Here is a 22,479-nt window from a genome sequence, read left to right on the forward strand (position 1 = left end):
ACTAATATAAAAATTATAAATCATTACCTGTATTGTCTACAAACAGAAATAATATGCAATCTCGTTTCCTTCTTAATTAAAGAAGACAATATCCATTTCTACTTCATTATAAGAAACAATGTTTTTTACATTTCTCTCTTGTAGATACTTCTATGTCTCATATATATCAATTAAATTTTCATAATTTTGTTTAACACTTGAATCCTTCATAGATACACTTCAGTGAAATATTTGCTGGATATGGTGCTTTAGGTAAGTCTTTTGCAACTACAGATGTAATTGCATCCTGTCCGTATAATTTTGGCATTCGCCGTGTGAATGAATTTGTAACTTTGAAATTATGAGTTGAATGAATAATAATGTCAATTAATATTTCTAATTTACTTTTTTCTAAATGAAAGTGATCTTTTAGAAAACTCATACTTTTATATGTTGAATAAAATATTCATAAAAGAACACCAACAAGTAATCAATCAATATCTATATACTAAAATTGGAGTATGACAAAATTACTAAAATGTCCATGGTTGAGAGTTTGACATTTATCCATCTTTGTGGTTTTCGGATCTTTTTACCCCTTCAACTTTAGCCTTAGTTTTCTGTCACTTGGCTTAGTGGGCTGCCTTAGTTTTCTTCCACTTGCATTTGTGCCCAATTGCATTCCTCTCTCTATTTCTCCCGTAGAGTTGGCTGTCTCTTCCTTTCTTTCTTCTTCTATTTTTTTTTCACTTCTCTTTCGATTCGAACACAACCAGCCGCAAGAAAGTCATTTTTTTTTGTACTGTGCATGTTGCATTTTTTGTTTTTGATATGATTCTCTTTTCATCTTCATTCTATTCTTTGGTCTGATTTTTTTTGGTTTGATTTTTGGGACAAACTACAGTAACAACGACAATGCTAAAGGTCAGGACGGTGTTGAAGAATAAAGATGTCATTTTGATCTATTTTTTCCCTTTTTTGGGGGCTATTGTTTGTCTCTATTTGCAAGGTTTTAATTTTGTTTGTTGTTATGCATGTTTTTTTTTAATAATAGTTATTTTTTGTTATTGATTTTTCAACTGTGTTTTTGGTTCCTTTTTATTTTCCCGGGCTATCGACGAAGAAACATCCAGCAGGCAAGTTGTTTCTATTTGGAAGGTTTTAATTTTGTTTGTTATTATACATGTTTTTTTCTTAATAATAATTATTTTTTCTTACTAATTTTTATAACTCTGTTTTTGGTTTCTTTTTATTTTCCCGGGCTATCGACGAAGAAGCATCATGCAGGCAAGTTTTTTTCCCTTTTGTTGTTGTGCATGTTTGTTTCGGTACTATTTGTCTCTATTTGCAATGTTTTAATTTTGTTTGTTGTTATGCATGTTTTCTTCTTAATAAGTTATTTTTTCTTATTGATTTTTGCAACTCTATTTTTGGTTCCTTTTTATTTCCCGGGCTATCGCGAAGAAGCATCCACCAGGCAACTTTTTGTCCTTTTGCTGTTATGCATGTTTGTTTCATTACTATTTATTTCCATTTGCAAGGTTTTAATTTTGTTTGTTGTTATGCATGTTTTATCTTAATAATAATTATTTTTTCTTATTGATTTTTCAAGTTTGTTTTTGCTCCCTTTCTCGAAATTTCTTACATTTGGTTCTATCTAATTACCCTGGACCCATTGATTGCAGAAAGATATCCATAGGGGGTTTAGCGAGAGAAACGACGATTGATGAGTGTTTTCTATTTGTATTGCGTTGGTTTGTTTTCTTTCCGGGTTTACCAATGAGAATTCATGTAATTAACTATTTTTTTAAATAATTTTGTGTAGCGCAATTCATCAAGCACTTTGGTAGATACAATGATTGAGGACACTCACATTATCAATGGCAAGCAGGTGATAATTGACACGTGTTTGAATTTTGAATCTTTTTGAGTATTGATTGTTAAATACTTAAAGGAGGGAATAGAACGAAAGAGAAATGAAAGCTGATGCATTGAATGGTTTTGTTTGTAGGTGGAGATTAAGCGGAAGATACCGAGGGGGGCTGCTGGCTGGAACTCAAAAGACTTCCGAACGAAGAAGATTTTTGTGGGTGGAATTCCTTCGACTGTGACTGAAGGTGGTGTTTCAATTGAGCTAATTTTTCACCTGTTGACAGTGAGGTGTTGATGTTGTAGACACCTTAGTGTTATAAAATTTAAAATTAAAAGGCATACAAACATGGATAATGATGATGATATATTTCAAGGTTTGGACAGGGCAGCTTCATTGTTGAATGGTTGTTGGTTCTTCACAGGCGTATACTGGGGTAGATGTAAATTATTGATTAAATGATGACGATATGGTGAAGGGTAGATCTCTTCATTTGGGAAAATGAAGAAACATGAAAAAAATGCTTGTTAGGAAATACTTATCAGTGACCGAGTTTGTTAGACTAAGAATGAATTATTGCATTGTCCTACTAAAGGAGGGGGAAAAGTGATTGATTTGCAAGTTAGGAAACCTAGCAATTGTTGTGGTATTTTGTTGCTAACAGATATTTGTTTTGTAGGCATATTTCATAACAAATATGGAGCCTATGAAATTCTGGGAGTTTGTGTCATTGGTAGTGGAAGGTCTTGGATATGAAAGGTAGGTTCTTACTTACTGTTAACCATTAGATATTAATCAAGGATTCAAAACACTCATAAGTTTGATGCAAAAATCTGAAAGTTTTCTTTTTTATTAATACTTAATAATTAATAATTTATAGGAAATACCAATTTGAATTTCAGAAAAGGAGTATTTATAATCCTAGAATGGACCAATAGTCAAACATAGAATCTATCTATAGATATGGAAAATTTTCCTAAATTTAAAAACTTAAATATAACAAATATGAGATTATGCTTAGTCTGCATCACCTATGGGTGACAGTTTGGAAGTTAGATTATAAATAAAGTTGCTATGTGATTATACTCAGTAAACATTTGGGATGCAAATTTATACATCATTTTTCTTCTTTTTTTTTTTGTAAAATTGTATTAAGGATGCAAATTTAAGTTGTGCTTATCAGCAGGATTAGGTTGAAGTTGCTGTCAATTTGGGATGTTGGATTATGGAATTTTTGGTCTTGCTATCTTGGCTGGTGGCTATTATTTGTTATCTATTTTATGCGTAATGATGACTTCTTCTTTATGTAAATTAGAATATTGGCTTCCTATTATTAATCAATAATTCATAAGTATTTATGTTTCTTGCTTTTATATTTAAAATTAATAAGGAACATAATTATGCTTTTTCATTCAGATAAACAAAGGTGAACATTATTATGGCATTATCAATGCCATTTCTTTGTTATCTGAGTCATGTTGCTTTTAGGCCAAGGGTAAAGATCCCCACCTTTGTTATCATGCCCATTGCACATTTGGTGGAGTGGATATATAAGCTGCTAGGCCCATATGGGATGAAGCTGCCTCAACTAATTCCTTCAAGAATAAGACTCATATCTTGCAGCAAAACTTTTGATTGCTCAAAAGCAAAGGATCGCCTTGGCTATGCCCCCATCGTAACACCACAGGTTCTATGACGTTTCAGAAACATAATAATATTATATGCTCTAATGCTCTATCATGGACATTCTTTGTGTTTTTTCATACTTTGAAAGAAAAAAAAACATAATGAGAAGCTGGCTAATTCAAGGCCATCAAAATCACTGATGATAACGAGTTGAGATTATCTAATATATCAGGAAATCAAGTATGAGATGTTACTCTTAAATGGTGATATTTCAGTGCACCAAGGTTCTTACATCTATAGCAGTGAGCATACATTAATCGTACTTCTTTCCTGGTGCTTCACCCATAATAATGAGATTGTAATTTTTCTTGCAAGAGGGTCTGCGGAGGACAATTGAATCATACACACACTTGAGGGTGGATAATGAATTTGTGTCCTGAAAATGTAAAAAGGATAATGTTTTAAGACATACTCGTAATGAATCTTTGTGTCCTAAAATTTAATGATACTAGAACTTTTCTAATAAAAGGACCAACGAGTACAGAAGCCACATGAAATTTGTATTTGGTGAAAGACCATAATTTATTTTCATGTAAAATTATTGACTGCTGTTAGTAATTAAACGGACAAAATATTTAAAAGTGTGTATGCAGGCATCTCAAAAGGGTTTAATAGGGATTACCTTGAATTCTGACTGATTTTTATTTATTTTGTGGTGATTATCAAATTATATATCTTCTAACTTTTAAATAGTTATCATGGATTCTTCATATTGTTAAAGTTGTGCTGCCATCAAGGTTCTCAAAAGGTCAAAAAAATTTGTCTTCCTTTAAGGTAAGAAAATATCGTCATTCTTCTCTCCCTCAATTCTAACCTTTCATTTTCTGTCTTACAACTATTTTTTTTATCATGTTCAAGAATAAATGTATCATTTTTATCTATTTATTGATTTGACATTTTTTTGTGTTTTTTATTGTCGTGTGTTGAAATGGTGTGGTGTAGGAGTTAATGACGTTCGCCGCCGATTTTTCTCAGCCTCGACCGCCACATTTACCTGGCAAAATCAAGTTTTCATTCTTTTATTCCAACATTACTTCAAGTTATTATTATTATTACTATTATTATTATTATTATTATTATTATTATTATTATTATTATTATTATTATTATTATTATTATTATTATTATTATTATTGTCAGCATTATTATTATTATTATTCAAGTCAAGTGACCATGACTATGTTAGGGTGTTGTCTACGATATTCCCGTGATTCAAATTTGTCAGCATAAGTAGGTCAGGACAACCACGTGATTTGAAGAAGTAAGTGTTCCTCTCATTTTTCACTTTAATTTTATTTTATTTTAATTTTTCATGCTATGTTACACTAGTTGGCTATTTTTGTTTAGGGGATTCGGCAGGTACATGCACAAGAAATTTCAGAGTAAGTCTGATTTTTCACTTCAATTTTATTTTATTGTAATTTTTCATGTAAACCTGATTTTTCACTTCAATTTTATTTTATTTTAATTTTTCATGCTCTATTACACTCGCTGCGTATTTAGGGGTGAGAATAGACCAGGCCGGCCTACAGGAGCCTACGACATGGCCTACATAAAGTCTGACTTGAACTAGTCTATTTAATTAAAAGGTTAGGCTCAGGCTTTTTTAAAAGCCTATTAAATTAAATACATCAGGCTTAGGCTTTTTAAAAAGCCTTATAAGCCTGATAGGCCGACCTATATATATTGGCCTATATATATTATTTTTTGAGTACCAATATATACTTATATTATTTTTTGGGTACAATTAATTATTTTTTGAAACTAGCAGACTTTAATTACACATTACTATTCCATAACTTTCATTTCTATAATCAAGTAAAACTTTAATTATAATTTAGGTGTGAGTCATGTGCCCCTTTATATTCCTCATTATTTTTATTGGTTTTCCTTTTCCTTTAACTTTCCTATTACGTTTCTACTCCAGGAATATTAATGTGAAGAAGGCTTTTAAAAAGACTTTCAGGCCAGACCAGACTTTTAAAAAGGCCAGGCCGAGCTAAAATAAATGTCTTTGATAGGCTATAGGCCAAGCTCAGGCCTCAAAAAATTATCGTAGGCTAGGCTCAGGCCTTTTAAAGTCTGGTCTGACCTGACCTATTCTCACCCCTATGCGTATTGATCCACAATTGTCTTTTTTGTTTTGGGGATTCGATAGGCACATGCACAAGAAATTTCAAAGTAAGTCTAATTTTTCACTTCAATTATTATTATTATTATTATTATTATTATTATTATTATTATTACTCAAGTCAAGTGACCATGACATATTATGCTAGGGTGTTGCCTAGGATATTTTCGTGATTCAAATTTGCCACCATGAGGAGGTTAGGGCAACCACGGGATTTGAAGAAGTAAGTGTTCCTCTCATTTTTCACTTTATTTTTAGTTTATTTTAATTTTTAATGTTATGTTACACTAGCTGGTCTTTTTTGTTTTGGGGATTTGACAGGTACATGCATAAGAAATTTCAAAGTAAGTCTTGTTTTTCACTTCAATTTTATTTTATTGTAATTTTCCATGGTCTGTTACACTCGCTGCGTATTGATCCGCAATTGTCTTTTTTGTTTTGGGGATTCGACAGACACATGAACAAGAAATTTCAGACTTACGAAAAAAAAATAGAAAAAGGAGCATGTTGATTATATAGAAGGTAAAGGGCAACAATCATTTTTGTTTACCATGGGTAAGGACACCATCGCTGACATAATAACCTATATAAGAAATGCTGACATGAATAAAAAAGGAATGGTTCAAATACCATTTACAAACATAAATAATAATAATAATAATAATAACAACAACAATAACAATAATAAGAGATAGGAAATAATGTTTGTAATATCAGTAAAAGATAACTATTTTTTCTTTCATTTTTTGTCATTTTAATCATATTTTTCTTCCTTTTATATGTTACAAATGACAGACACACATGACATTATCTCTTTTGTTGCTTGCCTTTTAACACTTTCTGTTCCATTCATTCCGTTAGTTACCCGACTGATCTTTTCAGGAGAGCAAGAATTCACTCAGTGTTACATTGGCATCACCAGAATTTGCGTCCTGGAGCAGCTGCATCATAGCTCTAAAAGAACCCTTTTGTAATTGCATTGTTGTCTAGAAAGTGAAACTACTATGAAATTAACGTTATTTCATGAGTTCTTAGTTATCATGCTGGCCTATTGTTGCTAATCTCACTGTAAAGAAATCAGGGATTAATGCATTTTTAAGAAATTTGTCTTTCCATTTGCATAGTGAAGTTGAATAAGTTAACATGACTAGAAGATAGTAATAGTTAAACTTCAGAAATTATCCTCATACACCTTAGCCTGGACAAGTTAATTAGTTGTAGATGATAGTATTAAGTAGTTAGCCTTTCTTCGATGCTTCATATCGATGACAAATTAATTTGCATTACAATTTGGATAATTTTAATCATATTATGTCTTTTGAGATAATATCAAATTTTAAAATTTTACCTTAATTAAGCGACCCGTGCATATGCACGGGTTGCAAACTAGTTTTATATAGAAAGATGAAACAACTTGAGCATAAAAATAGAATTAATAAATCAAATTCCTCTAAACAACAAAGGGCATTTGGTCTAGTGGCATGATTCTCGCTTAGGGTGCGAGAGGTCCCGAGTTCAATTCTCGGAATGCCCCAATTTTTAGCTGATTTTCTATTAAATCACTGCATGAATGCAAGCAATCGAGCACTATGATTCCCACTTTCCGCTGGCGTTTGGTGAAGTTTTTCCTTATTTCTCACAAATTTTCTAACCTGAAAAGATGAGTACCACAACTATGTATCTTTTATTCTTTATGTATCTCCTTCATAGTGGTTTAGTGAAGCTGAGTTAGTGGGAATGAAGAAATAGAATAACCTCTCTTAGAGGCATCACATTACTACCACAAGTAAATAACAAAAAGCATTATCCATTCTTAACTATGTGAATCCTTCTACATATTTCATAAAAGATGAGTACCACAACTTTGTATCTTTTATTCTTTATGTATCTCCTTCATAGTGGTTTAGTGAAGCTGAGTTAGTGGGAATGAAGAAATAGAATAACCTCTCTTAGAGGCATCACATTACTACCACAAGTAAATAACAAAAAGCACTATCCATTCTTAACTATGTGAATCCTTCTACATATTTCATATACATACAATGATACAAAGACTCAAAGATGAGAAAAAAGAAAGGCAGGTGGAGAAATGCCTCAACTATAAAAGATCAATAGCCTCACACGTGCCATTTCCGGTCCAAGATACTTGGGCTGGCACCACCTTCTGTGCAATCACTGGACTCCACATCTGTTTCACATGTTGTCACTTCATCAAGTGTATTTGATTCTGGAACTTGTTTCTCAATTGAACTGCCACTTTCCTTCCCTTTTGGATCAATGCTAAGAAAATCAGTCAAAGACTTCTTGATCCCTGACCCTCTTTGGGGAAGGTTGCTGTCATTGATGAGTGGGGACTTCCCTAGCTTGGCAGGACTACTAATCCCATGTGCTGGAGAAAGGGTTGGCGTGCCGAAAGCCGATTTATATGGAGTGCCTGGGATAGGCACTGAGTGTGGAACTGATATACTCTTGTGAGTAACTACACCAACTTTTGAGAGAGATGAGATTTTATCTGAATTTTTGGTCAAGTCGTCTACATAGAGCACATCATCAATTCGCGCTACCATGTTAAACGCCAAACTCTCTAGCACGCGAGAGTAGCTCTCCAGAATGGCTTTCCCAATATCCTAGACAACACAAAATTTGAAGGACTAAGATCGAGGTCAAAGACATTCAAGAAACTAAGGACTTTATGGTTCAAACGTAATAATAACTTAATAAAGGTAAACATCATTCGATCCTTGAAAGTTTATAGCATTGTCACATGAGTCCATGAAAGTACGAAAACTCAAAAAAAGTCCACTAAAATGCAATATGTCAATCACTTTAGTTAAAAATTCAAACAAATCATGACTTTAGTGATAATATTAACATATCCTTGAGGATTAATATGACATTAAATTGTTAAGTTTTGAGCCTTATTTGACATTGTAGGAACTTATTTTGAATTTTCTTGATTTCAAGGCTTAATGGCTTTACATTTTCAAGACCAAAATGGTGTTTTACCCTAACAATAATGAAAGCAAACCTTGTTGTATTGGATTTTGCTCATATCCAAGGCTGTTTGAGGGAGACCAGGAAAACGCTGCTTCAAGGAAAGCAAAAGGCTTTCTGCTCTCTCTGCAAACAAATCCCTTTTGTCTGCATCAACCATCAGATCCTTGACCATTTCCCATGATGTTCTTGAACTAGACCTGGCACTGATACTGGCAGGCTTGGAGTTTGTCCTTTTACGCCAAATATACATGGAAGCCTCGGCTCGGTTCGCAATCTCTATAGCTTGATGCTCAGAAGATAAATCAAGGCAAGCTAGCAAGCACTCAGGAGAGAAATGATCCGATGTGATATAACGATAAATAACATCCCCCAAGCTTACTCTAGCATTCTGCAAGAAATTTGAATTAAAAATTTGACCATTATGTCATTTGCTTTCTTGATGTTTGAAAATTTTGAATAGATAGGGATCATTCATATCATATACCTTTGGAAGAGATTCCAAATAGGACTCAGGGATGTCCATTTCAGCTAAAGTGATGCTGTTAATGGCCATTGCAGCCTTTAATATTTGGTTTGTGGAATCACGCTTGTGCTGCAACTGCTTCCTTGAGTTTTCATTTAGGCCACATGGAGGGACTCGCGGTACAGGAAGCCACCATTTCTCCTCCTGTCGCTGAAGTGCTTGTCGAAAAGAAGATGGACCATCAGCATCTGGAGCTAGAACCCCTTGGTCTATATACCAGAACTCTGTATTGACAAAACTATCTAGAATTTCCTGTGAAAATACCAAAAATTAGAATGGAATAGTTCATGAAACTGGAGTGATACGTGGTGTGCATTATTCAATGCTGTAAAACTTACAAGAAGCATGTTATCTAATTTGCGCAGAGCTGGAAGATTGACATAAAGATCTGAGCGTGGTCGACAGGTCATGACCTGATTCACATTTCAAAAGAATTGTTAACCATCAACAAATTATTCATCCATCCCCCTACCCTGAGGCAATGCTAACAAAAAGAAGAAACAAAATGCACTGAGGAAAAAAAAGAAGAAAAAAAAAAGCAGATTTACGGTCACATCACACAAAAATCCTTCACTTTGGATCAAAATTAAATGCATTCCAAAGTTTTATTTATAGCATATGAATCAATCAAGTAAATTTCTATAGTACAGCCCATTCATTTGAGACACGAAGAAATGAATTAAAATATAGGTTAATTGAAATAAAATAAAACTAGACCGCGTAAGGCAACTTTGAGGAATAAGGATACTGTCTGTGTTGTTGCATCCAATGTACTAACATGACTAACCTCCTTCAGTATATATTCAGCACATTTCAAGTACATGTATCTTTTAAAATTGATCTAGATCAAATAACTTAATATGAAGCTTTGACTTTCAATTTAGAGTCTATGATTTACATACAAGTGACAGCTTTCAAATTTTATCATGACCAAGCATCCAGTCATTCATAAACCTTTGGGAAAGGAAAGCGGGAATATTTTTCTGCATTTCTTGACTTTCAAATGCCAAATAGTAAGAGTTATGCCAAGGTTGATGATAAGGCAAAATAAGTACATCTTCATAACCGAAAAATGCATCAAACATAAGTGCATATTAAAATTAGGTACCTCAAGCTTGCTTCCATCTGGAAAGGTCTGCCAATTAGGTGTCAATTCAACTATATGATCACTGACAGAAAGAAACCACTCTATTTCTCGTCGCCACATTGCTTTCTTCTCTGAACGTAGGGGCTCTAATCTCCAAAGTTGCCCAAAGAGGGTAGCTACATATTCAGCAAAGGAAAGAGCCATCACAATCACAGGCAAGAATAGCACTCTAAAATTCACCACAACCAACTTGCACCAATTAATAAAAAGAAAAAACCAAATAAAAACACAGTAACTGCTTCAATTGTGCATTTTGCATACCACATAGATTGGTTATGGCATTTGAAATAGCCAGGGCTGTAGTGACCCCATTTCCGCAACCTGACATATCTTCTCCAAGTAACAATTTTGCAAACCTCTCCTTCATCATCTCAACCTCTACAAGTGAGAATCAAAATCAAATCATAAAACTCATCATACGGATATCAAAAGAGAGAATGATAGACATTAAAAATTTAAAACATTAAAAAGATAAAATGTATTTTATGTCGCTCAACATTTAGTCAAAATTGTTTTCTACCACATTTTAAAAACTTATTCTTGTATTTTTCTGAAATGTACTGAATTTCATCTCTAGTAGTCAAAATGAAATACAGCGTCAAAAGACAAAGTCTATCATGTAAAAAAAATACCAAGACCAAAACTATTGTTTTCAAAATGTAGAAATCAAAATCAATTTTAACCAAATCTGGAGGGACCTAAAACACATCTAAAACAAATAAGGAGATTGTGTGGATAAAACTCTCATTGAATACCTGGCAAGGCTGAAACTCGTTTCTCAAACTCCTTATTCTCCAAAACCAAGTGCTTCTTCTCACCATCTTCACTTCCATGAGGACTAGCACAATCAGATGCAGCAATTTCCTGAACCGGCCACCCCACAGAAGGAGATGAAGATGAGTCCTCAGTGCTACTCCTACTATGCTCGCCATGAGTGGTCTCAGATGACAGAAACTCAGAGCTGAAACTGCTCTCACGACCCTTTTCTTCAATCAAATCAGCAAAAGTTTCTCTCTTTGAACCATTTTCAATTCCTTTATTACTTTCTTCAACAGCCTCAGTACTCTTCTCAGCCAAACTCAAACCCTCCATTGCAGCATGAGAAGCTTTCCCTTCTTCTTCTTCTTCTTCAGAAGAAGAAGAAGCATGGAGAACAGGGGTGTTAATCACCATGCCATGATGGTACTGAATCCTCCTCAAGCAAAACCCTTGTTGTGAGAGCTGAACTCTGAAACACAAACTTCTAAGAGATTTAGACACCCAGAACACCAGAATGGAAAATGGGTTAGGATTAGTGGACCTTCTACTGAGCCTCACCAAAGGGCCACAATGCTTCTTCTGATGTTGATGTTGTTGGGTTTGCTCTCTCACTTCTTGTTGGGTGAAAGTACTATCCATACGTTGTTAACTTAAAACCATGTCTTGTGTCTGGTAGTGAAGAGAGAGAGAGAGAGAGAGAGAGAGAGAGCAATTTGTGGGCTACTACATCTGATTGCTTACTTATATTTCAAGGGAGAACCTAGGCATCATTACTCAGGTTTTGTCCCAAAAACTTTATGTGAAGTATGAGACAGAAAACCTTGTTCATCTCATTTCATATAGATTTTGTTTTAAATGTTGAAAAGTAGAAATAATAGTTTATAGGTTAAATTTTTCTTTTCAAATAGAAAAAATTGAGTAATATTGCACTTGTACTGTGTACTGTCTTCAAGCATGTACCATTAATACAAGTTACCCAACAGTAAAATTCCTTTGTGTCTGTCTACCGATGCGACATGTTTCTTGAGGTACAGCTAGCGGACAAATAATACTAATATTGGAGCTGCTATATGTATTATGTACGTAAGTTTATGCTTGAAAAACTTTAAACTAGGCGTATGATTCATATTTGGAACTATTCAAATTATTCTTGGAGTCTTTATCACAGATAACAGAGGGAATAATGTGAAACGAGTTTTGAAAAATTGAATGACTAATTGGTTAAACCGTAATATGTTTTAATATAAGGACTAAATTGCCAATCATAAATATTTAAAACAGACCATAATAAGGTTTAGTTTTAGTTTACTGGTCAATGTTTGTTACGCTTTTACTTAAAGTAAGTATCCAAATCAAATGGGTATTAATTAATGCCAATGTTTTAAAAAATATAATAAAGAAATGTCATGGGAAGTCGTGTAAGCGACGGATCTGGCCATGATGTCTACCAAATTTGTGCTTCATTTTGTTCATAACTCGTTAAATAATTACAATAGTTACCCCACCGCAAAGAGAAAACCTAAATTAATAGTACTAGTGACTAATTTAGGATTCCATTCCAGCCCAGTTAATTACTTAGTCAACCTCATTTTGAAATTACTAACTACTATTGTATATTAGATTAATGTCTTCACTTTGCATTGCCTACGCTCTAACATGTACTCCTTCATTGATCATTAAAGTCATTCAACAAATTGTGTCCTGAAATCATACTTTTTGACACTAGTTACGGTCATAAAGGGTTGCTCAGTGAAGTGTGAATATGCTAAGAAAAATTGGATTCTCTCCGAGCACAGTTAAATTTAAAAGGAAAGAATTTGAAATTGTTTGGCTCTTGGAAGGCAGTGTTAAATGTTAGCAATGCATGGGGAAGTTTGTCTCCCGGTGCCTCACATGACCTGGGGAATCCCAAGTATTAGAAAGTCATTTAGCAAAAGTGATAAATGTTTCTAATAATTTTGGGGTTCCAAAAGGAATATTATCAAACTGCCAAGAAAATGCATCATTGGTAACATTGTAACAATGCTTAGGGCTTTAGGGGTGTTGAGTTAGCTTGGTAATTTCAAGAATCAACATATCGCTGTACTATTATTTTGTATTTTTCTTCCTCTATCTCCAGTATGTTTCTTCTATAGGGTGAAGGTCTTTTTTATTTTTATTTTTTCTAGATGCCATTGACGTTATGGCATAAATATGACGACTATTAGATAGTGAAATTGACATTATTGTAAAGAGAAGAACTCTATGGTCAATATGACCAATACGTTGTTGTGCTTCTAAACAATATTAAAAGAAAAATCAATCAAATCATGCAACACACGAAAGGGCACAAACTGAATTCAGAAGGAACACTTACAAATCCAAGTGAAAAAGACATCAGTTTATTAAGTTAGTTGCAGTTGAGATCTAATCAAATCAAAGCACTTCAAATAATGACAATAACATATTTTCTTACTTTCCTTGCAAGGCTTTTCCTAGTAACAAAACTAACATAATTTTCTTATTTATTCATGATAGCGGTTGTTCCAACAGAATTTGCCAAGGGAAAAAGAAAGAGATCTCACCAACAACGGCTAGCAACTACGTTGAGGTGGACCAAACGTTTGAAAACCTTGAGAGGGAACCACAACAAAACTTAAGCCTCAAGAATTTTGAGTTTGCATTAAAGCTAGCCTTATTTACTTACTCGCTTTTCCCTTTTGTTGATTTTTCTTCTTTAATTTACAAGTTCTCAAAGTGGTGTATTTAGCTTATTCCTTCTTTTAATTTGAACCCGCTTCAATTCAAATTTTGAATAAAAGGGTTAAATAAAGAGGGTGCTCATTTCTTGCCTCTTCTGCCCTATAGCATTCTTTTGGTTCCATTAAATGTGGGGAAGTTGGTAAGGGCATAGGCACAATGGTGTGAAAAGCATAAACAATTAAAGACGAAATGACTTCTTCTAGTCTTTTGAAATTTGAATATGAAAGAAAAAGTGATGAAGGAAACTCTCAGAAATTAGTAACAAAGTCTGAATTTTATCTTCTTTTTTTACATGCATTATTTCCTTACAAAATTAAACATGTAGATGATAGGATGCTTTTTATTTGGTTGTAATGTTTGCCATCGTCACAATTTTATCTATAAATTGTGTTGCTAACTCACTTTTTTTTTCTGGGTCCAGGGGAGGGGGATATACAATTCACCTGATTTAACTAAAGCTTAGATCATTCATGCTATGATGAAGACTTGAGAGATTCTATTACATAATATATATCTATATATATATATATATATATAGATAAGAGATTCACCGAAATGTAAGTCTCAACCTAATCTAAAGAAATTGTTAATGATAAAATTTATGTCATTATCTACAGCCGCCACTTGTGTTACGCGGGATCTGAAAGCAAGTGAAATAAAAAATAAATAAATAAAAGGCAGGAGAAAAAACAATATCCAGATTCTGAATTTATTAATACAATAGATCACCAATGGCAATAACGAACTTACTAGATTTTGCATGTGTTTAGTTGTTAAGCCCTAAAAGGCCCAAAGTTGTTCAGATCCATTGGAGTATTGGACTATAGATGATAGGAAAGGCCAGGGCCACTCATGTAGAGTGGTAGAGCTTTTTGTAAAGGCAAGGGAACTGCTATTCTCACCCCCATACGGGTGGCTTTTCTCTTTATTCTGAAAATGTCCTTCCTACGGAATTGTCTTTTGTACGCATCGCTTACCTTATCTCTTACATCATCATTTTCCACATTTGTGTACTGAGAATCTTCTTTGATAGGAAAGGTTATCTTCATATTTTTCTTATTTTCTAGATCCTTCTCATGTGTATATGTCTCCGCAACGCATTCATAGGCAGCATGCAATCAACTAATTACGCGGCACCATCTACACTACATTAAATGGAATTAATAAGCGCGGCAGAACTTTACCATTTTTCTCTGTACCCATAATATGTGTAATGAATATAACATATATGCTCTATAAAAGGAGAATAATTAGGAATACATCACTGACAAAGAAACACGTAACCAGCTATAGTTATTTTTTGAGTGAAGGTTAGAAGTGCTACAAACAATGGCAACTAATCAGGAAGAGGTGTCTCTTTTGGGAGTTGTTGGAAGCCCATTTGTGTGCAGGGTGCAGATTGCCCTCAAGTTGAAGGGAATTCAATACAAGTTTTTTGAAGAAAATTTGGTCAACAAGAGTGAACTGCTTCTCAAATACAACCCTGTTCACAAGAAGGTTCCGGTGTTTGTTCACAATGAGAAGCCCATAGCAGAGTCTCTTGTGATTGTTGAATACATTGATGAGACATGGAAGAACAACCCCATCTTGCCTTCTGATCCTTACCAAAGAGCCTTGGCTCGTTTCTGGTCCAAATTCATTGATGACAAGGTGTATAACTCTTCTTTTCTTTGTTTGTGCTAATTTATCACTAAAACATCATCTTTCATGACATCTAAATATGAGATGTTGTTATATGTTAGAGAACTCAATAGTTAACTGCCAATTATCATGAATTTCTTTAATATTTTTCATTCACTATTAATTGTATACCAATTTTGTCTAAAATTATATTAATGATTCATTTAACAACTACCTCCATTTATTTTTGGGACGTTTATTTCATGCAATTTTTTTTTCATTTCTGAGAATATCATTCATGACTATTTTTTAAAAATATGTTTGATCACGTTTTTAATATTTCTAAAAATAACTTTAAAATTCAAAATAATTTAAATAAAAATAGATAAAAAAAAGAATTGAATGGTATTTTAGGAAATAAACGTGTGGAAAACTATGATAAAAAAATGGAAGTTATTATATTTCCTAGAATCAACAATAGGTGTGAATAATTTTTTAAAATTTATAACAAACGTCAGTATGTAATATTTTCATGCTAATTCGTGAAACAAACGCACTTTATGAATACTAATAAATAATGTGATTTGTGAAATTAGATTGGGGGTGCTGTATGGAAATCTGTTTTCACGGTTGATGAGAAAGAGCGTGAGAAGAATGTTGAAGAATCGTTGGAGGCTCTGCAGTTTCTTGAGAGTGAGATCAAGGGCAAGAAGTTCTTTGGAGGAGAGGAGTTTGGGATGGTAGATATTGCTGCTATCTTCATAGCATTTTGGGTCCCTATGGTTCAAGAAATTGCAGGGTTGGAGTTATTCACAAGTGAGAAATTTCCTAAGCTCTACAATTGGAGCCAAGAGTTCATGAGCCACCCTGTTGTGAAAGAAGTTCTTCCTCCTAGAGACCCACTTTTTGCCTTCTTCAAAGCCCGCTACGAAAGCCTGCTCGCTGATTCAAAATAGATTTATTTAAGGATACTTGTGTGAACAACTTGTCTCTCGTTGAGTTATTGATGTTTGAATTTCATGTCAATTTGATACTATATGTAATGTAACTTAGGATCTTATTCCCATTTTGGCCATTTCATTTAATAAAGAAATTCTTTATATATATATATATATATATATATATATATATATATATATATATATATATATATATTTATTGTAGTGAGAAGCTTTGTCTTTCGGTGGATGCTACATGGATCACACCTTTATAGGTAGTTTGGGGTGCATCATCTTTATCCACCATTAGATTAATTTATACCTTAAAATCACACCTTACGCTAATCACACTAGATTATATCTCCCCATCATCTTTCTTATACCTTTACCCTCCAGCAACTCTTCTTCTGACTACCATTCTCCGTCGTTAAAGACGATTTTCGATGGTTACATTTCATTTTTTTCCTCACAACCTCCACACCTTTCCTCCCTCTCTCCACTTCAGATTAACAAGCGACATAAAAAATGGTGAATTTTGATGATAACAAAAATATGTTTGAAGTCATAACCAATAATGGTTTATTCTTTGATCATGTGGCATGTGGTTTGAAAAGAAACCCTAATCAAAATAGAGATCGCTACATGTGCATGAAACAACAAATAATAGACAAATTTACCAAAATTTAGTGGAATGCATGTTGGGTTTTTTGGGCTCTCTTCCTATGTGAAGTAAAGGCCCAAATGAGAAGACTCATTTTGTCTTATTTAAGTGGAGATGGGTCAGATTAGAAAGAGACACACAGAGAGAGACTCATCTGAGAGGAAAAAATAATTACAAATCATTGAGAGAAAAAGAAGGAGAAGGAAAATCAGTGATTTTCACATACCCACTAAAGAGCATTCTTCATATTGCAACAATGAATTCGTTCACCATTGGATCGGGCTGATATTTGAACAACAAGTTCTACGCATGTGATACTTCAAATTTTCCGGTTGGATCGGGAGAAAGATATCTTTAGAGAGAGATAAGTGTTTTGCATTATCTACTTTATATTTTGGGGTTTTATCTTCTTGTCTCTATTGTACCAATTAAGGGTTTGTTTTGATTTGACTGTTTGTAGCACGTTTTAGTGCACTTGTTGGAGGTTCTCTTGTATATTCATTGATTATAGTGAAATTATTTCTTTGGTCTGGACGACCTGTGATTTTTACCCTTGTATTGAGGGGTTTTCCACGTTAAACAAATTGTCTATGTTTTTTTCTTAATTTCTATTTTGTGCTCTATATTTCATTGGTACTCCTCACAGATTCTTGCAAGTTTGGAGGAATTTATTTCCGTTGCTTATTACTCTATTATAGAGTTTGTTATTATGTTTGCTTAATTTCCCCCATCAGATTTCGATAAAATTATTAGATTTTTTTTCAATATAGAACACTCATCTCGATAAAATGGCTTGAATCCTATTTACTTACGACAAGAAATTGAAAAACGGGTTAATTTAACCCTCCCTTTTGTACAATGTGTAATCGATGACCTATGTATAAATGAATAAGAATTCTTTGGATTTGAAGAAAAAAAACAACTTTGCTGACATATATTTGTTTGGTCAGAAAAGTCCTCCGAATATTCTGGTCTTATATTGGTAATTGTTTTCAATATTTTAAAAATAAAAAATAAAAATAGCGAAGAGAGGATAGGCTCATTACATCAGAGCTTTTGGTTAAGGGGTTGTTTTTTCTACTTGCTTGAACAATGGAGGCACATATGAAGGGTGATAGAGACAAGAGCAAAAGCAAGTTCAGGTCTCGGTAATAGAATGCTGAGTGTCATTATTGTCACATAACAGAGCATATCCAGAGGAATTGTTTTCTATGGAAGAAGGAGAATAAAGAGAAGAAGGGTAAGCAAATAGAGAAGGATCATGATGATGATTGTGTGACTACTACTACCAGTGATGATCTTGTTATTCTCCATGACCCTGATTCGCTTAATCTTGTATTTGATGAAAGCATGTGGATAATTGATAGTGGTGCTACACTGCATGTTACAACCAGGAAGGAGTTCTTCACATCTTACACTCCAGGTGATTTTAGAATTTTGAAGATGGGTAATGATGGCATGTCCAAGGTGATTGGTGTTGTTGATAGTGGTGCTACACTGCATGTTACAACCAGGAAGGAGTTCTTCACATCTTACACTCCAGGTGATTTTAGAATTTTGAAGATGGGTAATGATGGCATGTCCAAGGTGATTGGTGTTGCTGATGTTTGTTTGCAAACCAACATGGGAATGCAATTGCTACTTAGAGGAGTGAAACATGCTCTAAATGTTCACTTTAATTTGATCTTTGTGTAGGTACTTGATGATGTTCTGGGAAGTGGAAACTCACCAAGGGTAACTTGGTTGTGGCCAAGGGGGAGAAAATTTCAAAGTTGTATTGGACAAAAGCTTTGGTTGCTAGAGACAGTGTGAATGCTATGGATATAAAGGCATCTTTGAGGCACCGAAGGCTTAGTCATATCAGTGAGAAGAGATTGAATTGTTTAGCCAAGAAGGATATGCTTCAGGGATTGAAGAATGCAAATTTGGAGAAATGTTCTCATTGCATGGTTGGTAAGCAAACCAGAGTATCCTTTAAGAAGCATCCTCCCTCTAGAAAATCTGAGTTTTTTGAATTGGTGCATTATTCAGATGTTTCTGACCCTTTGAAGGTGAAATCCTTTAGTGGTGCACCTTATTTAGTTACCTTCATTGGTAACTGTTCCAAGAAACTTTGGGTCTATGTTTTGAAGACAAAAGACCAAGTTCTTGAGAAGTTCAAGGAGTTTCATGTCTTAGTTGAGAGGAAGTTAAGTAAGAATCTGAAACGCATTTATACTGACAATGGTGGTGAGTATTGTGGACCATTTGATGTCTACTACAAGCAGCATGGTATTGCTCATGAGAAAACTCCTCCTAAAACTCCTCAACTGAATGGTTTGGCGGAGAGGATGAACAAGACATTGATCGAGGGAGTGAGATGTATGCTCTTCAAAGCAAAGTTACCCAAGCACTTCTAGGGTGAGGCACTGTACACGGCGGTGCATGTTATCAATCTTAGTCCTGTTGTTGTTTTGAATAGTGAGGTGCTGAGCAAAATTTGGTTTGGCAAGAATGTGAAGTATGATCATTTAAGAGTTTTTGGCTGCAAGGCTTTTGTGCATGTTCCAAAGGATGAAAGATCGAAGTTGGATGTAAAGTCAAGGCAGTGTATCTTCATTAGTTATGGTTAGAATGAATTTGGTTACGAGTTTTATGATCCTTTTGAGAACAAGCTTTTTAGAAGTCGTGATGTGAAATTCATGGAAGACCAAACCATTGAAGACATTGATAAGGTGGAGAAGTTTACACCCAAGGAAGACAACGGTGTGGCTGATTTTCAACCAGTTCAACCGTCTATTCAGAATCTGAATACTGATGTTCAGAATGATGTTGGTGTCCAACAACTTAGAGATGAAGTAGATGTTCCTACTGATGATGATGATGAGGAACATGACATGTCACAAGATGAAAATCTTGGTGATGCTATCGAACCACCTCAAGTTCAACTCAGGAGGTCCAACAGGGAGAGGCAACCTTCTAAGAGGTATTCTCCTAATGAGTATGTGATCCTAACAGATGATGGAGAACTTGAGTGCTTTAGAGAGGCTATGGAAAGTGAAGAAAAGAGAAAGTGGTTGGATGCAATGAAGGATGAGATGAAATCCATACATGATAATCACATTTTTTATTTAGTGAAGTTACCTAAGGGTAAAAGGGCCTTGGATAACAGGTGGATCTATAGGGTAAAGCATGAGAGTAACTCTACATCTCCAAGGTACAAAGCCAGATTAATGGTGAAGGTCTATAGTCAAAGAAAGGGTGTTGAATTTAATGAGATTTTTTCTCCCGTAGTGAAAATGTCATCCATTAGAACCGTATTAAGTTTGGCGTCTACTCTTGATTTGGAGGTAGAACAAATGGATGTAAAAACTGTTTTCCTTCATGGTGATTTGGAGGAAGAGAACTACATGAAGCAACCTGTATGTTTTCATGTTGAAGGGAAAGAAGACTATGTGTGTAGGCTGAGAAAGAGCCTATATGGTTTGAAGCTGGCTCCGAGGCAGTGGTACAAGAAGTTTGAGTTTGTTATTTGTGAGTAAGGCTACAGGAATACAACTTCTGACCATTGTGTCTTTGTTAGAAAGTTTTCTGATGATGACTTCATTATCCTGTTAGTGTATGTTGATGACATGCTTATTGTTGGGAAAAATGTTTCCAGGATTGGCAGGTTGAAGAAGCAATTGGGTGAGTCATTTGCCATGAAAGACATAGGAGCTGCTAAATAGATTCTTAGTATAAGAATCATGTGTGACAGAAAAGAGAAGAAGTTGTGGCCGTCACAAGAACACTACATCAAAAGAGTGTTGTAGAGATTCCAGATGGAAAAGGATAAGGCGGTGAGCACTCCTGTTGCTACTCATTTTAAGCTGAGTTCTAAACAGAGTCCATCAAATGAAGTTGAGAAATTAGATATGCAACAGGTTCCTTATACATCTGTGGTGGGAAGTTTGATGTATGCAATGATATGCACAAGACCAGATATAACACATGTTGTTGGTACAATTAGTAGATTTTTGTCAAACCCAGGTAGAGAGCATTGGAATGCTGAGAAATGGATTTTGAGGTATCTTCATGGTGTTGTTGATATGAGGCTTTGTTTTGGTGGTGATAAGCCTACTTTGGTGGGATACTCAGACTCAGATATGGTTGGAGACATTGATTCCAGGAGGTTCACTTCGGGCTATTTGATTAAATTTGCAGGGGGAGCTATTACTTGGCACTCCAAGCTATAGAAATGTGTAGCTTTGTCTACTACAGAGGCAGAATTCATTGTCATTACCAAAGCATGCAAGGAGTTGCTATGGGTGAAGAAATTCTTGCAGGAGCTTGGTTTTGTTCAGGATAAATATCTACTATTTGTGGATAGTCAGAGTGTTATTCATCTTGGTAAGAACTCAACCTTTCATTCAAGGTCTAAGCATATTGATGTGAGGTATCATTGGATACGAGATACTTTGGATGCTAAGCTATTGGAGTTGGCCAAAATCCATATTGATGATAATGGTGCTGATATGATGACTAAGGCATTACTAAGAGGGAAGTTTGAAGTTTGTTGTGAGATCGCCGGTTTGGCGGTCACCTCCCCATAGTTGTAAGGGAGAGATTTGTTGGGTTTTTTGGGCTACCTTCTTATGTGGAGTAAAAACCCAAATGAAAAGATCCATTTTGTCTCACTTATTTAAGTGGAGAGAGGTCAGATTAGAAAGAAACACACACAGAGAGATATAGTGAGAGAGACTCATTTGAGAAGGGAAAAGAGTTACAAATCATTGAGAGAGAAAGAATGAGAGGGAAAATTATTGTAATTTTTGCATACCCACTAGAGAGCGTTTTTTAGATTGCAACTGCGAATTCGTTCACCGTTGGACCCAGTTGATTTTTGGAAAACAAGTTCTACACGCGTGATTCTGCAAATTGTTTGGTTGGATCGGAAAAAAGATATCTTTAGAGAGAGATAAGTGTTTCGCATTATCTACTCTATATTTTGGAGTTTTATCTTTTTGTCTCTGTTGTATCAATTGGAGGGTTTAATTTGATTTGACTGTTCGTAGCATGTTTTAATGCACTTGTTGGAGGTTCTCTTGTATATTCATTGATTATAGTAAAGTTATTTCTTTGATCTAGATGACCCGTAATTTTTATTCTTACATTGAGAAGTTTTTCACGCTAAACAAATTATGTCTCTGTTTTTTTTCCTTAATTTCTATCTTACGCTCTATATTTCATTGGTGTTCCTTATAGATTTTTACAAATTTTGAGAAATTTATTTTGACTGCTTATTACTTATTATGTTTGTCTATTTTCTCCCATCAATGTCATTTAACTTTTGAATAATCGGGGAGTCCAAATTTTTAATTGTAATTAAAAGACTAATTAAGTCATTATAGTTTATTGAGATAAAAAGGAGTCATTTTTTTTATGATGTGACTCCCGACATAGCGTTT

General features: G+C 34.4%; 2 protein-coding genes and 1 non-coding gene across 3 annotated transcripts; 2 read left to right on the forward strand and 1 right to left on the reverse strand.

Moving 5' to 3' along the window:
* The first annotated feature begins 7,128 nt into the window (after positions 1-7,128).
* On the forward strand, positions 7,129-7,200 carry TRNAP-AGG. The gene has a single exon. It is a non-coding gene; the product is annotated as a tRNA-Pro (tRNA).
* Positions 7,201-7,520: 320 nt separating this feature from the next.
* LOC114418981 (rop guanine nucleotide exchange factor 7-like) lies at positions 7,521-11,898 on the reverse strand. The gene is made up of 7 exons (XM_028384552.1): positions 11,089-11,898; positions 10,595-10,711; positions 10,295-10,449; positions 9,525-9,599; positions 9,148-9,438; positions 8,695-9,051; positions 7,521-8,293 (listed from the first exon to the last, which is right to left on the reverse strand). Exons 1-7 carry the CDS (start codon positions 11,729-11,731, stop codon positions 7,784-7,786), a joined length of 2,148 nt encoding a protein of 715 aa, XP_028240353.1. The 5' UTR covers positions 11,732-11,898; the 3' UTR covers positions 7,521-7,783.
* Positions 11,899-15,110: 3,212 nt separating this feature from the next.
* Positions 15,111-16,520, forward strand: LOC114418983 (probable glutathione S-transferase). Its single transcript, XM_028384553.1, has 2 exons — positions 15,111-15,484; positions 16,051-16,520. The coding sequence occupies exons 1-2, from the start codon at positions 15,164-15,166 to the stop codon at positions 16,408-16,410; spliced, it is 681 nt and encodes a 226-aa protein (XP_028240354.1). The 5' UTR covers positions 15,111-15,163; the 3' UTR covers positions 16,411-16,520.
* The last annotated feature ends 5,959 nt before the right edge of the window (positions 16,521-22,479 follow it).

The sequence above is a fragment of the Glycine soja genome, chromosome 7 (genome assembly GCF_004193775.1).
Source record: "Glycine soja cultivar W05 chromosome 7, ASM419377v2, whole genome shotgun sequence".
In the NCBI taxonomy this organism is placed as follows: Eukaryota; Viridiplantae; Streptophyta; class Magnoliopsida; order Fabales; family Fabaceae; genus Glycine; species Glycine soja.